At 47.6% G+C, this 16,628-nt stretch overlaps 1 protein-coding gene across 15 annotated transcripts in view; it reads right to left on the bottom strand.

The window, feature by feature from the left end:
• Nucleotides 1-403: 403 nt before the first annotated feature.
• Nucleotides 404-16,628, bottom strand: part of SVIL (supervillin) — a 233,436-nt gene continuing 217,211 nt past the window's right edge. For all 15 annotated transcript variants that reach the window (XM_045812830.2, XM_045812832.2, XM_045812834.2 and 12 more), the window contains 9 exons: nucleotides 13,850-14,001; nucleotides 11,489-11,594; nucleotides 10,682-10,889; nucleotides 8,927-9,060; nucleotides 6,803-6,958; nucleotides 4,829-4,972; nucleotides 3,740-3,864; nucleotides 1,489-1,644; nucleotides 404-1,390 (listed from right to left, as the gene is read on the bottom strand). In XM_045812830.2, coding sequence (XP_045668786.2) covers nucleotides 1,304-1,390; nucleotides 1,489-1,644; nucleotides 3,740-3,864; nucleotides 4,829-4,972; nucleotides 6,803-6,958; nucleotides 8,927-9,060; nucleotides 10,682-10,889; nucleotides 11,489-11,594; nucleotides 13,850-14,001 — 1,268 coding nt within the window. In that variant the 3' untranslated portion in view covers nucleotides 404-1,303. The remainder of the gene's footprint in view (nucleotides 1,391-1,488; nucleotides 1,645-3,739; nucleotides 3,865-4,828; nucleotides 4,973-6,802; nucleotides 6,959-8,926; nucleotides 9,061-10,681; nucleotides 10,890-11,488; nucleotides 11,595-13,849; nucleotides 14,002-16,628) is intronic.

Raw genomic sequence — 16,628 nt, forward strand, 5'->3', positions numbered from 1 at the left:
CACAGCAGGTCTGTGGGATTCATTCGAAACCACAGATGTGGGATTTTATGAATATAGGCGCCTGTGAGGAGCTTTCTCATTTTTTTAGATTTTCTAAATGCTTATATAGTCAATATTCTTAGAGACACTGAGATCCTAAATCTGAAATGCAGAAATATTTTAGGGGAAAAAGCTCTGTTGCGTGATGATTTGCAAAAATATGTCTTCAATATTGTGAAGTCTGGGAATACTCAGAACTAATGTCAGGGGTTCAATGTCTATTCAGTTATACGACCCTACATAAAATCTTGGCCTAAACTAAAAGTTATAGCAGTTAACATTTGATGGCAAAATACTGATACTAGGTTACCATTTACAAGAAAACCCCATATTTTTCAGAAAGGAACATGCTGGGGATCCAGTGTGAATCAATCAATTATTGTGTTTATTCTTGAAGCTTTTATTTTGGAGCCCTGTATCGCAAAATGACATGTTTCACGTTTACAACAGGTATTAGAAATTTGAGATGTTTTGTTTTTTTAATTTCTATTTTAGAGTAAAATTGGAGATAATGTTCCAAACCATCAAAAAATGCAGAGCAAACTCTTCTGTATATAAACTGTACATAAAAACAAGGCACTATACATTTCGGGGAGATATGAAGGTAGGAAGGTGGTTTCCCACAGAGTCTGCGGAGCCCATGCCGGAAGTACAAGTTCATTGGTTCGTTTTAGCACCGGAAGCAGCACTGAGAGCAAGTCAGACCTAATGCTGAAGGAGACGCTTCTGGATGCGTGAGAAGGTACGCAGGGGTGCCAGGGCTAATCTCACAGAAGCAACTCCGTCTACCTTTTAATATTATTTTGACACCCAAAGAAAAATCTTAAAAGTGAATGAATACATATTGCTTTGTTAAATACATATTTGATTTATATGGTGTTTATATAAATATATATTTTTTAGAACCCACAAACTATCAAAATAACACTTTATAAAGAGAATTGCTTCCAAAAAAGGTGGGCCGCGCGGAGCTGGACCGGGCGGGCAGCGCGGGAGCCGCTGTGCAAGTGCACGTAGAGGCGCCTTTATTAACATTACCTGCTGAATCGTGGAAAGAGTTTCCAAAGGGTTCGCTGAAACATTTACAAAATACACAAATCTGGGACAAGCAGTAGAGCTAATAACCTCCGGGTTTGGAAAACTCTGATTTAAAAAATCCTTTTTTTTTTTTAAATACCAGTCCAAAAAAAAAAAAAAAAATACCCATTTCCCTGGTCCAATGGTATCGAAAGTGACGACAGAGGTTCCTCCAGCATCTCTCCGCTCAGAACAGACCTTTTGCTTTCTTCAGGTTCACCTGCTTCCAGGCGGGAAGCGCATTGTATTCGTCTCTCGTCATGTCGAGGGCAAACTGCAGAATTGGGAGAGACGCCCCGCGGGTGAGTACAAGGACTCCCACCCGAGCCACGCGTGTTGCCTAAACGCTATCGCACACGAGGACATGCTTACCTCGAAGTCTTCATCCGTGAGATAAATCTCAAGTTTCAGAGGATCAACCCCCTCGGGCAGTGGCCGGGCTAGCAGATCGGCCAGTGGGTAAATGGTTTTACAGAGCTTGGCTAAGACATCTTCCACAAGGGTGATCTGATTTGAAACCTCCGTGTCCTAGAGGAGAGGAGCGAGCAGAGAGAAGCTCACGCCCTGCACCTGCGCAAACGCTCTGCCGCGCCTGCACATGCACGGCCCTACCGTCCGCCCTGCGCCGCACACGCGCGGCCCTACCCTCCGCTCTGCGCCGCACACGCACGGCCCTACCGTCCGCCCTGCGCCGCACGCGCGCGGCCCTACCGTCCGCCCTGCGCCGCACATGCGCGGCCCTACCCTCCGCTCTGCGCCGCACGCGCGCGGCCCTACCGTCCGCCCTGCGCCCCAGCCCGCGAGGCTCGCTTCGGGGAAGCAGGCTCACAGTTCTCCTGACTTTTAGATGTCCCCCCCCCCCCCCCAAATAAACCCTGCCTTGGAGCTGCCTCGGAGAAACGTTTAGGGACCATCGCATGAGTGAATTATGGCGTAAGATAGATTATTAAATTTGAACTCTAAATACTAGAAGCATTCAAATAATGGAATTTGTTAAAAGCCTTAAAAGGAACCACATCCTCTACCACCAGCCCCCTTTCTTAATCTGGAATCGAAAAAGGTAAGAAAATGCATCTACAATATGCTGTTGAATCTAGATTTTTTTAAAAAAAACCACTCTGTGCCTCTAATCTGAACGGGTTACTCCAGGTAAACGAGCTTCCTCTGTTAAACCTGGAAACCCAGGTTGGCTGCCCTCCTTCTGAGAGGCGGGAATGAATGACTAACGGTGTTGCCAAATTCATCAATGACGGTGCAGACTAGCGATCTCGGAGTGGGTTTTGGAGCAAGCCTGCGCCTGAGACCCGGGACAAGCTACTGCACGTTTCCGTGCCTCTGCTCCTTCCCTGGAAAAACGGGGATAACACGAATGTGAGTCTTAAAAGACTGTTGTGAAAATAAAGGAGAAAATACACGTCAGGAGCTTGGAGCCGCGCCTGGTGCACAGCAAGCACCTGGCGATTGTGTCATGACTGCACGTTGGTGTAGGAGGCCCCAGGTCCCTGGCCGGAAGCCCTCCGGCCTGCGCACGAAGCTGCAAGCCCACTGCCGCCCGGGACCTACAGCATGCATGCGGGGAAACGGGAATTACAGCCTTCAGGTCAGACGGCAGGAGGCGGTGACTGTCCGCGTAGTCTCTAGTGTGCACTGCACGTTTATGGTAAACGGAGCCCTCCGCCCCCGTGGGCCTCCTCCCAGTGCTGCTTGCGCTAAACACGCAGTTGCACTAAACATCCACTGTTAAACAGCAGTGAACTCTTTTTGTTTAAGCCTGTTCAGACCTCCCATAAAATACCCATATCCTCTCCCCTGGAACAGCAGCTCTCCTACACAGTAAGAAAACTGAAACAACAAACCTAGTTCCTTACCAAAGGAAAAACAAAACAAAACAAAAAACCCACAAAACAAACAAACCCCAAAAAACAACACACACACACAAAACCAAACCAAAGCAAAACCCATCTTCCAGTTGCTACTGCTAGCAATGTTAAAGATGCGTGACTCAAGAAATTCGACATAGCTGCTGTGAACTTTCTTTCCTTTCTATGCGGTTGGAAATGATAACGTTCTGGTTAATAATATGTGTTAGCAAATACAGGTTATGATAAATGCTTCATGTGCTAACACCACCTGGTCTCATGAAAGACTATTAATGAGCTATTAACACTGCTTATCGGGAGTGACTCACGATACGTTCATTCACTTAGTTATCTGAGCAGGTTAACCCATCACAGGTTTATCGTGTGTCTCCTCTAACACAAGGTTAACGTCTGAAACAAGAGGATTTTGTTGTGCCTCACAGCTCCTTGAAAAGCAAGAGTTTTAGCTCATAGAAGGACGGGATGGCAGCTTTTATTTAGGTATATTCTTCAGAGTAATTAAGTTCACCTTTGCTTTTAAGTTCGTTTAACGTGCGCACCAGGTGTAGAAAATCAACCAAAATAGTTCAAATGATTTCTCCTCTTCCCGAGATAATGCTTTGTAGCCTTGTTAAAGTGTTGTAAAAGGACAAAAACGTTTTCTCACTTTGAAAATGCACGTGGATGCTTCTCCCCAAGGTAAAGTCAGCCCACAATCTGAAAGGCGGGGAGCTTCCTTCACGGGGAAAGAAAAGCGCGCTCACCATTTCTGTGATTTCCGCGATGTCCTCTCTGTGCTCCCAGCTGGGGAACATGTTGGTGAACGTCAGGGGCTCCAGACCAGCGTGGATAAGGTAAGACTTAGGGGGCGGCCTCTTGATATTTTTTCCTGTCAGTACACAGAAGGCAATGTCAGAACACCCAGGGTTTGCGTCAGAAGACCTGGGCTTTCTCTGAGTTCCCTCGAAATCTTTTCTTCTTTGTTTGCATTTCTTATGGTTAAAATGCAGGGTATGAGTAGTTCATCATAACAGAGGGATGCGGTTTATACAAAAGGTCGATTTTATGCATTTAATATGCATGTAATTGACCTGCGTCTGACAAAATGCTTCTAGGCTCTGGCGGGGAGAAAGGCTCTCTCCGCGGCTTCTGGGTACGACACGTTCTTTCTCTTGTGCTCCCTTGAAGAGGATGCCTCTGCCTTCCTAATGCAGCGTTAGTCTCAATGACTGTTAAACAGCGAATGACAGCATTTTATAAGCCACTCTAACTTAACATTTGCTGGAAATGTGTTCCTTATTACTGACGAGCTTTTCAAGAGAGAACTGACTACGAACTCAGCGAAACTAATCCATGAAACCTTAAAAGTTAAGAAAGTAATGGCATTTTCACTTTATAAAAAATACGATCAATTTTAGGTGGACGGTAGAGTAAAAAGCCGTGAGTTGACTATAGGTCTTTTTTTTTTTAGATATAACACTAAAAATAATAATAAAAAGGTTGCCATCGGCTCTCCAGCCCATGTATTTGGGGAGCTTTCCACTCTCAGCACGGCCGCTATGGGCAGGTGGAGGCCCACGTGTCCCCAGTATGATTAATTCCCAGTGCGAAAGGGTTCTAACCAGTCCAGGGTATTCCCCAATATAGTCTTTGACCTGGAGGGTAGCAACTTGGATGGCCCAATTATATAAAGGAGAAAAATGAATTCTCATTCATGCTGATAGCCAAGAACATGCTAATCTCCAAATTAGGAAGCCTCACAACATTACAGGGGGAAAGTAAGCTTGGCCCCATCACTGTCTGCTGCCCGGCGTGCACGAGAAGAGGAAGGCTGGTGTGTGGCCGCCCCTCACCTTTGCAGTACTGGAGCACGGTCTCCATGGCGCTCTTGCGGTCCGAGGCCCAGCGGATGCGCGCCGAGCCGGCGATCTTGTTCTCAACGGGCCACCAGCCCTGCCACAGGTACACCTCGTGGTGATTGTCAACAAGGAAAAGTGCTGTGAGGGCAAGGACAGACCAGACTATCAGGGGCTCCTCCGTGGACGCTTCCAGGTCACTCTTCCCCACACCTGATGGATGCCTTCCCCTCCCTGTTGCTTTTGTTAGGAGGGCAGAATCCCCTTGGTGGGGGCCAGGCGGAGGTGTCCATGACGCCTCCGCCCTTGGAACATTCCATCAGAAAAAGCCTCTGGGCAGAGAGGGGTGGGATCTGGGATGCCGGCCTCCTCCCTTCCCTCTCACCACATCCTGTCTCCTCCTGACCCTCCTCAGGCCCAGGCCTGCCAGCGGCCCTTCTGGGACCTGGCAGTGAGCTGAGTGGAGGGATAGCATACGTGCCTCGCAAGGTGCCTGTGAGCACCGTTTATCTCCCAAGAGCAGATTAAAAATTGGAGAGTGGGGGCGCCTGGGTGGCTCAGTCATTAAGGGGCTGCCTTTGGCTCAGGTCAGGATCCCAGAGTCCTGGGATGGAGCCCTGCATCAGGGCTCGCTGCTCAGCGGGGAGCCTGCATCTCCCTCTGCCCCTCCCCCCACTTGTGCTTACTCTCTCTCTCTCAAATAAATAAAATCTTAAAGATAAAACCAGACTGGAGAGTGCATCTCCCTTGCCCTACAGGTCACTGATGTTAATGCCCCATGTGTGACTGCTTCATAGGTGACTACGTTCATGGTTCTTTGCGAGAAAAATAGGCTTTAGAAGTAGATGTGTTCTACCTCTCCTCCCCTCTTCTTCTCATCCCATGGTCACCCTGAGTTTTACTCCATGTGGCTAAGGGGCTCTCACACTTGCTAGGTCCGCCTGCCCCGAGTCCTTTCCTAATGTGCGTTTTAGGATCCTGTGCACATCGCACCTGAAAAGCCCAAAGGAGGTTGATGACCCATCCTGAGCCATAGCAGGAAGGCGGGGAGCCGCCTCTCTTAAGAAAGTTACTAATATTTCCCACAGTGCAGTAATGGAACCAGTTGAGCTTTTAAGGTGGGGGGACCTGGGCGGCCAGGGTCCTGCGAGGTTCCTGGCTGAGGGGAGAAGGCACAAGGGCTTAGACTCGACTGCAGAAGGGCAGGAAGGTCCACGCAGCTGAGTCTCTGGTGACCGTGACTGTCTCAACCAGAACAAGAGCACACAGGTTCTGTCTTGAGGTGGAGGTCGAATGGAAACAGCCCTGACCTTGGGATCAGAAGACATGGGCCGGAGCCTCAGCCCTGCCCTCCAGCCTTGGCTCGGCAGACACTGTTCTTTGGCTGACTGAGCAGATGCTCCCCCCACCTTGCTCCCTGGCCACTTGCTTTCCCAGGTTCCCTTGTGGCAGAGGGTGGTCATGTGACAGAGCTCTGGCCAATGGGATGTAAGCAGAAGACAGTGGGGGCTTCTGGGAAAGCTTTTGCTTTATCTGGTAAAAGGGAGAGACATGGCCATCCCAGCCTTTTTCCCTACCTCTTCTTTGTCTTGAACGAAAACATGATGGCTGGAGCACTGGCAGCCAACTGTGGACCATGAAGCAACAAGACTGAGGGGAGGCTGGGAGAATAGCAGAGATTCCAGGCCTGACACGGTTGTACTCAACTTATTCTTAATTGACATATTTGGGTGAGTTAAGTAACCGGATCTCAGTTGCTTAGATTGTAACATATGGTTGATGTCTCCTTCCTTTTGAGGTAGGTGTGGGGATGAAATTAAGTAACATAAAAAAGTTACTTGCCAGGGTACTTGGCAAATAAAAATTGTTTACTAAATATGAACGTCAAATAAAAAGGCTCTTTGGAAGCTGTATCATCTGTGGCTCAGCACGTGCCCCCCCCACCCCGGCCCTGCCGGCCACGGGCCGTACCTGGCTGGGGTGCGCTGTAAAGATCCTCCTGCAGGAAGGGCATAGAATTGACCACAGAGGGGTCTCGGGCAGGATACATGAATTCTGTGGCTGAGAAATCACCAGATGAACTGCTGAGGATGAACAGGCGGGGCGTGAAGTTAAAATTTCCAGGATCTTTGAAAGAAAAGAGAACAAAGCTGAAGACAAAATATGCACCCAAGTATATCCCAGATAGACTGGAGAATTAACATAAGACATAAAATCATCCAAAAATCGGTGTGAAGATAGGTAAGATTTATCTGAACTTGGAGGTGGGGAAGGCCTTTTTAATCGTAATTATAAAAGTAATGAACAGAGAAGGGATTTATGTGTTGACAGTATGAAAATGCAAAATCTCACTGCAAAAACAACCCCAAACAAAATGAAAAGGCAAGTGACAAAATGAGAAATACGGAAACTTATGAATATCTTTAGTATATAAAGAAATATAATAAATATCTTAATAAATTGTGCAAAAGGCAAAAAACATTCACCAAAGTAGAAATACAAATGACTAAAAAAAATAAAGTGTTTAACAGTACGTCCAATTTAAAACATTAAGTTAAAACAGTGCTTAGATATCAGTTTGCCGCACTAATTTTGGCCAAGAGGAAAAGGTAACCTACCAAGGCTCTGGCTGCCCTGGGAGATGCACACTCTCCTACGTGTACTGCTGGTGAGAATGGAACTTGGTGCCAATGTCCTGGGGCACCCTTGCCCATACGTACGCTAAATCTTTTCTACCTTTACCATAGCAGTTCTGTATCTAGGAATTTAGCTAGAAATAAATGCAGATACTTATTTTAAATTTATTCACAATTCTATTGTATAATGAGGAAAAATTGGAAACAGCTCTCTAAAATTAAACGAAAATAGACAGGTTAAGTAGAAAATGGCATATAGCATCTTCATGGAATAGCCTGTAGCCACAAAAGTCTAAATATGAACAATTTTTTAAGTTGTTCATAATAAAGGGAAAAATCAGGTTATAAAACTATATACTGCTATCCAAAATTTTCTTAAATATAGATATGTATGGATCACGTAGAGAAATGTTAATTCTGGTTACCTTTGAGAGAGATGATGATAAGGGACTTAAGTTTCTTTTTCAGCTGCTCTCTGCTTTGAAACGTTTTCCATCATGAACATGCATTACTAAGAAAAACCCTATATGGGCGCGTGGGGGGCTCCGTCAGTTAAGCATTGAACTCTTGATTTCAGCTCAGGTCATGATCTCAAGGTCGTGAGACAGAGCCCCTGCTTAAGAGTCTCTCTCCCTCTCCCTCTGCTCCTCCCCGCCACATCTGGGGTGTGTGTGTGTGTGTGTGTGTGTGTGTGTGTGTGTGTGTGCGCGCGCGCACGTGTGCGCGCTCTCTCTCAAAAAAACAAAAAACAACAAACAATATAAAGTTCATGAAAATGGAGAGGCGGTATCATGGTGTGGTGGTTCTGAGTACATCCCACGGTGGTTCAACCCCGGGCAAGTTGATGAACTTCCCCGTGCCTCAGTTTCCTCATCGGTAGAAACAGGTGGCATCGGGCTGTGAGGGCTGGGTGGAGGTATTTCAGGTGCTTAGGTGGTCCCTGGCTCCTCCTGAACTGCTTCAAACATATCGGCTCTTCTTATGTTCCTCTGGATTGAAGCTGATCTGAACCTTGTGTATTTAAACGCAAAACTGACCTGTTCTCTAATCTGAACTCCATTACGTCCCTGCACCCAAGATGCTGGCCAGACCGAAAGCATCCTGTTCCACAGGGTCACAGTGTGTCATCTGGTTTCCTGGAATTTTCTTCTTCCCTCTCTTCAAGTCGCACTTACCTTCAAGGCTCTGCTTAACTGCCGTGTCTTCTGTGGGGCCTTGCGTGACTTTCCTGGTGGAACTCATTTTTTGGTCAACTCTCAACTTCTTCATTTGTGCCTCTTTTAAGCCACAAGTTTTATCTGGCATTATACCTGTCTTGCATGTTGTTTCACGTCCTTATTGGGTTGTGGGCCTGCGAGGACCTAGCCTAGGGCTGATTCATTGGGTGTTGTACATAGTACATACTCAACAAACATGTACTGACTAAATTAACGATGGAAGCTATGGAATGTTCTATTACCTTGAAGCATGCAGTCGTAGGCTTTCCTGTCTCTCCTTCCTAAAGCGTCCCAGAAGCCCAGGGGCTCAGATCCTTCGTCACACTCGTGTATCGTCACTTTGCTGCTACTATGCAGTCCTGCCTCCAGGGGACATCTGCACGGAGAAAAGCCAGGGTTTTGTTTGTTTTGTTGTGGACAGCCTGGAAGTGCTGGCAGTACAAAATTATTTGAGACTAAATCTACAGACCAGTTCACCATCTCTCTTCTGCTTTCTAACTAAAACAACTCTTACTAATGAATAAAGTGTGCTCTGTGGTTTATGAGTGGGGGGGGGAGGGGCAATGAGAGGGGCTGGCTTGGCCCCTAGCGAGGAATGTACGGTTACATACAAGACGTAGTGAAAGTGATACACATTTCTCTATACAACGTACATACTTACTCTTCCTTGTCCTCTCCTGCTAGAACATAAGCTTCGTGGGGACTGAGACTTGGGTTTGTTCACTAGCCAAGTCCCTGGTCCCTAAACCTGGGGTTGGCACCAGCTACGTGCTCAGTCATACCTGCTGAGTGAATGAGTGAATGAGGTCATTGTTTTTCTCAGTGGTCCGGGGGGAAAAGCCGACGGACCAGGGATGGCTTTGACTACCTCACTGAAGGTCGGTTACCACCCCTCCCCACTCCCTAGTGCACAGAACAGGGTCTGGAGATGAGACGCTCGGCTTCCCAGCTGGCTGCCCACTGCAGGGGCACTGGCCTCCTGCGTGCTCCTCTCCCCGCAGCGCTGGCTTTGAGGGCGGTCCCAAAGGGACTCTGCCCCCGCCACACTGCCCTGAGGCCCAGGCGACGGACTGGACCAAATGACACTTTGGTGGCATATCGTGGCCCTGGAAACTTTCAACTTTTACTGTTCAGATGTTACCACTGTCCTCCCAGGTCTCAGCCTGCTGAAACGCTAGGCATCCCCCAAACGCCGGAGCGATGCTGGGCTCACTCTGGCCGTCTGTGGAGCCTGCTGGGCACAGGCTGCAGCCCCCTCCAGACAGTGACCATGCAGTACAACCCACTCCCTTGCAGGCCTTCTCTTCCTGCTTTCGTTTTCCCTCTTCCCCTCCGGCCCTCGTGTAATAACACGGCACAGGGTGTATCCTCCGGCTAGCTGCCCGAGGGTGGGTGCCTGCCCGGGACAGGAACAAAACCCAGCACCTGCTGTGCGTGCCCGACTGCCCCAGGCAGGCTGCCGACTCACTGGCGGGGGCTGCCCTGGAGAATGCAGAAATACAGTCATCCTCTGAAAAGGGGGCATTTCCTAGTCGGGCACGGTTGCTGGTCTCCCCAGCTCTTTTTCACCTCAATGCTTTCTAACTCTCCCCGGCTCTGGCAGAACTAAAACTCTGAACCCCTAAAAAATATTTAAAATTTGCTCTCTTTAAATGACAGAGGACTCTAGGCTTTTAGTTCAAAAGCCTAATCCAACCTACAAAGAAAACTAAAGCACTTGTTGGGGTCATTTCCCTAGCCCCTCACTCTGCCTTTTTTATGGAAGCAGGTAAATCCTCAGAAAGTGGGGGAAGCCCTCACATGGGCAGTTCTACCAGAGACGTATGTCACATCTGCTTGGATGTCAGAGGCGGCTGACAAAGTTCCTAACTACCCCCTGCTAAAGTCCCTTTAAGTACACCGGGGCTTCTACGGGCTTCTACCAGTTATCCTTCCCGCCTTAGCCTGCGTCCCACAGGGAAGCCCCTACTGGAGAGGCCCTCACGCACAACACTCACTGTTCTTTGATTTTATTTGCTGCAGTCCTTCCAACCTCCTTCGTGTGGGCTTGGGCTTTGCATCCGTGCCACAAGTAAATGAGGGCTTTATTTACGTTGAGGACAACCATGGAAGTCCTGGACCGCAGGCTACTACAGTGACAGGCCACTTCCAGCAAATTTCCTTCCACGGGCACTTCTCCTCGCACACAGTACAGCCTCCACTCGCCTGCAGGGGGCACCAGTGGCACAGAGTTAGGCCGGGTGCTGCTGGGAGAGGGGCCCTCCTCTTGCAGTCACTAGCCAACACCACCGCCCAGCCCGCAGGGCCTGGGGGAGCAGCAGCCAGCTTACTGCCCACCCAGAAAGCACAGTCTTTTGGAGTAAGAAGCAGGTTCATGATGTAGAAAGACCATTTTTGCAAAACTTATAAATACCCAGGTAAATCGTATAACAGGCATATTTTAAGAGGCTCCAACGCTAAGCACTTTTTTTTGGATGCTGGCCCACAAAAATCTCATATTTATGATGGACGACCCACTGAATTCTTTTCTCTCATAAGAAGAGGCAGAGTCACCGTGACGATTCAGTTTAAGGTGAAGCCATCATCCAGCCTCCAGCATGCAAAGTCGCATCCTGAAGTAAACTCCGTGGGCCTGGGGGGGCTATGAGCTCCCCATACAGCTGATTTGTAGGGCAAATGTTAGGAGGCTTTCAGGGATAAAGACACACGTATATAAAAGGAGACTGACTTTAACTCCTCTTGTGTGTAAAAATATCTTCCGGGAGATGGAAAACGGTTTAATTCCGAGAGTAAAAGCGACTTACTTTGTGCATTTTCCTCCTCCTCTTCCCGTCTCCCAGAGTGCACGACCATCCCGCCCTGGAAACACTGCAGAAAGCAGGGGGGCTCCTTTCCCTGCAGAACCTGGACCTTCCAATGTAAACACATTCAAATAAGTAACATGTACTGGGTTTTCAGAGTCTTAAAAATCATACATGCTAATGGTAGAAAATCTGGAAAATATCAAGAAGTGCAAACAAAAGCCAGTGATAATGCTATTGTCTCAAGATAACCGCTATAAAAATTCTAGGGCATAGCTTTCCTTTCGAAGTATTTTCCAGGTATATGGTTTTCACAAGCAAAAATAGGATTGTTGTTTTATGTTCCTTTATACTGATTTTCTTCACTTGATGTTTTTCGGTCATCAAAGGCTCCTAATGGTATTCCATGGTATAGAGGTAACATGACTGATTTAAACACATTTTAAACAAGATCTGTCTCTCAGCAAGGAGAACGACTGATCACGTAGTAATTCTGGGGGAAAGAACGGTCTCTTTTGCAACCAAGCCCAGAGTCCACTCACGGAGCCATGTGCCTGCCGACCACGGCCTCCCCCTCGCCTGTGAACTGCTGTGTTCCAGCAGGTGTTAGCTGCTCATGAAACTGTGTGGGTTGACCCCACTCACTCTCACGTCGGCTAGACGTTTTCCTTTAACAAGGAAGCTGGTGATTGAGCCTGGCGGTCCGGGCACGCCGAGAGGTAGGAAGCATTTCCCACCAAGTGTTAACTTACCAATCTCAGGGCCCGTTCTGCATAATTAAGTGCCATTTTGTGGCAGTGTTTTATAAGTCTGAAGTGTTCTTACATCCATTGGCTTGACAAAAAAAAATGCAATGCTCAAACTGGAGAAGTTAAGACTCAAAATTCTAAGGGGGATTTTGAAGGCATGATTAAAACATGGCCTTTACAAAAATTAAAAAGGCAGTTGAAATGACCCACAATTAAGAATCAATTAAAATGCAGTGGTCACTAACAATTATTTACAATTATATGTTCTACAGTAGGAAATAACATATTTTTTAGGGAAGAAGAGTGGCTCTTAGGAATCTAGAAGGCTAATGATTTTGGAGAAAATTCCTTTGTTCTCTTCCCTGTGCTATTGTTAACTACTCATCCAAAATAGTGAAGATATTTGCACATGGTATCACGTTCTCCCGAAACCCCACAGTCAACAACTCTTAATTACTAAAGTATGGGGCCCGAGGCAAGAACATCAAAAAGAACTGTTTACAGAGCCTTGGCATGGGGCATTATACAGGCCCTGAGGGAAGACCAGCGCACCACCCCTTTCATGCTTGTAGGGAAAGACAGAAAATAGATAAGTAAACACACTGTATTCAAAATGTAAACAAAATGACAAACTGATCATGTAGTTTCAAGTAGTGGTAATAATGGTCAGTGCTATAAAGCAAAGTATAGTAACAAGTCAGAGAACGGGAAGGGATTTGGATAAAACAGGTGACATTCAAACAGATATCTGAATCTAATGAGGTTGAAAGTCACTTATGGGTACAGAGGAAATGTTCCAGACGGGAAACTGTGCAAAGGCCCTGGGGTGGGTGGAAAGAAGCCTGCCTGAGGAATGGCAAAAAAGGCTAAAGTAGCCCCGTCCACGGTGCAAGACGGGGGTGGGGTGGGAGAGGTGTGCAGGGCCAGCCACGAAGGTGCTGGCAGACCACGAGGAGAATGCTTTAACTGCAGTCCAACTGGGATGGAGAGCAAGGGAATGACATGATCTGACGTGATCCCGAAAAATCACTCAGGCTGCTGTGAGGAAGGCAGATGATGGGAATAGTAATTTTTATGTTAATCTCTGATATTTCCTTAGGCTAGATTTGTGTGTGTGGAAAAAGTGACCCAAGTTTATGAGAATTTCAGGGTTCTTGAGCCAAACGGCTTTTCAGGATGGCTCTTTCAAGCTATCCTTCCCAACGGAAGCATCCCACTGAATCCTTACCAGCCCCGGATCCATTCTTTACAAAATCTCTACCAGTTTTAGAAGTGGAAAATAGCATCTCTTTGTTTTATTTATAATTCCTTGAGTATTAGTTAAGTGGAGACTTTAAAAAGAACCACTCACTGGCACTTTGTACTTGATTTGTGAATTTACTATTTGCAGACCCAACATCTCATCTAAGAGCACGTGACTCCCGGCCAGGCTGTGGGGGGTGAGCGCGGAGGCCCAGCCTGGAATCCGGGGAAGCCGGCCAGGACTAAATGTCACTTGCGTGATGCTGTCTTTGTTCGCTGGACTGGGTCTCCCGGGCACCAGGCCACACGCCCTGCGGCTCCCCAGGAAGGCCGCGTCTCTCCTCCCCTGGGGCAGCCACTTTCCAGGACTTACCTGGGCACCCCTCTCCTCATCCAGCTCCACCGTCATCAGAGCCGACGTGCCCTTCTCACTCACGGTCGACTGCCGGCCTTGCCAGAAGAAGTAGACACACTTCTCCTTGCCGGCCACCCGTACCGAGTGCTCTCCCTTTTGTCGACTTCCCACTGCAAACACACAGAACCCGAGAGGGCGGGGTAAACAGCTGAGAAGCCAAGAGAAGGGCAAACATATGGCTTTCTTCTCCAGGCTCTGTGAGGACAAACAGTGAAGAAATAGCTTTTGGGCCTGGGGCTGAGGAAAAAACAAAACATCTTTCTTCCAGTTAACTGATCCCGAGCCTCCAAATTGGAGAAAAAATGATCTCGCCTTCTTGATACCCTGAGAAAAACACCTGTCATCCTACAGGAAGGCGGCAGATCACTCCAAGTGTGTGACAGAGAAAAATGGCGGCTTCCAGAGCAGGAGTCCTGAAGACACAAATGCATTTTCCATATCACGCCGTTTTTTTTGGCAAAAGATTAGCTGGTAGAGAAAAGATATTGAAAACAACAGCTGGGCCAGCTTTAAGCACAAAGGGAAAAATTTAGTCTGTGAAAACGATTCTAGTAAAAAAAAAAAAAAAAAAACCACTCTGAAGTTTCCAAACTCCGTCAGAAATGGAAGAGCTCTATTGCTGACATATCACTTTCCTAAGCTAATCTGGGATTTCAGTCACATCTGTCCCCAGCACGGCAGCGAGGACCAAGTGCTGGCTGTCCTTCCTGCCTGGCACGTCACAGGCACTCGGTCAACGTTGGCGGCACCTGGGACACAGATCTCACTGCAGAGCAGCCGCTGAAAGTCCACTGGGCAAGTGTCATTTTAAAAAGGCTGTACTTCAGACCTCGCCTCGTGACTTTTAGTTGTACACCACACTCCCGATTCCTCTCATTCATTCATTCATTCGTTCGTTCATTCAGCAGATACTCACTGAGCACCTACAGTGTGCCCGGGACTCTTCGCGATACCAGGATGGCCAAGACAGACCGCTGCCCTGCTCTCATTCTAAGATGAGCAAGACAGTTCCAGGTAGTCCCAAGTGCCCCAAGGAAGACAGACAGGGGGATGTGACCCAGGGCAGGGTGAGTACCAATGGGATCCCCTGTTGAGGGAAGGCCTCTCTGAGGAGGTGACCAGTGACAAGATGACAGGACCTGCAGGCAGAACCTTCTGGAATGAATGAGGTCAGGAGACTACGCTGGCACCTCAGATGCCTGCCTGGGTGGTCCCAGAAAGTGGCGGTCAACGAGGGGAGAAAATAGGCGGTTAGAGCCCCCACGCTCGTTGAAAATGAAAGATGGTAACTGGATTCTCTGGGTCCATATGAACTCAATTTTTCTCAGCTCCGATCCCATTTACAACATCACAGCTGTCTTGAGGTTTGAAGGTAAGAAGAAAGCTCCTTTAAGTTCTTAAGAGGCCAGGGCCATATTTATTTGGTTTTTTGGCCCTTTAGCAAAGCACTCTATAAACAGTTTTCATAAGTGATTATAATAATTCTTTCACCACTTGGCCTAAGCATAACCTTTAGGGCCGTCTTTTGTGGACCTGAACTGGTCTACTGCATGTATTTTTAAGTGGACAAAATGAAAGAGAAACCATGAATGAACAGGTAAGCATATTCACAATTAATTCGGAAGCCACTCCTTTGAAATTTCTGCTATTTTAGATAGGAACAAAACTTTGTCTTTGATTACCAAATCCCACTCTTCAAAGCAGTGAAAATTAATCCTGTCGGCTGGGGAAAGATATGCTTGAAACAGGCCACTGAAGTTGAGACATATCTGGACATTTGTTAGCACACAGACTGTGTAAGTATCAAGAATAACCCATGTTTTACCACCTAACATCCTAATGTGGACTTCAGTATCTGTATCGAAAATACAACGATTTTCTTGAAATATTTCATAACAGTTTTCAGTACTTTCCCTTGGAATTTTCGTCAATATACCCCAATTTAATCCTACACACAACTTAATTTTTAGTTCATTTATTTTTACTTTTAGCAAGGTAAAGATTCAGCTTCCATCAGGAAGAAATTACGGACTGTAACCTTTAGAGCCTTGATCAGATAGCTAATTTAAAGTGTTGATGCATTGTGCCTCCAACCACTTTCCGGGGTCAGTGTGTGACCAGTGGTCGTGTTACGACTGGCCCGAAGAACATGAGAGAACTGCTGCTGGTCAGGTGGTCTGGCAGCAGAATCCCATTCCTGGCCACCTACTCACAGCAGCTTGACCTGTATCGCGCCCCGGAGCTGCCTGGCCTGGTTACTGCGGCAGGATCCAACCCACCGAGGCTTCGGTCTCCCTTCCCTGGAGCGCACGGTTCACTCCGCAAGGAGTTTCTCCCTGCACCAGTGCAGGCTGGCTGGTGTCCGCCAGGAGGACTACTGTACTGTCCCTACAGCCACTGGATTCTGCCGACCCTGTCTCAGAAGAGCTTCCCGAGCCGCGAGTTCAGTCCTGTTTGCAGGTACAGCCCTTGTGGGGAACGAGTGATGATGGGCTGGACCGCAGTCACCAGCAGGCCACTGTTAATGCCATTGGGCTGTGCTTCTCTGCTCCCAGAGGGACCGTCTGGAATCTGAGCGCTCCCTGCTCTAACTTAATGCTTTGCAGCTGGACTTCCTCAGAGTTGTCACTTCGCTCGTAAAGATGCCGCTAGAGCTGGCTGTGAGACGTGCACTGTGTTTACTGGGAAGAAACACAGAAAGTAGTTGCCTGCGCCAAATCATTATTGCTTAGGGGCC

Source organism: Ursus americanus, chromosome 31 (assembly GCF_024610735.1).
Source record: "Ursus americanus isolate L20-20 chromosome 31, mUrsAme1.1.p, whole genome shotgun sequence".
In the NCBI taxonomy this organism is placed as follows: Eukaryota; Metazoa; Chordata; class Mammalia; order Carnivora; family Ursidae; genus Ursus; species Ursus americanus.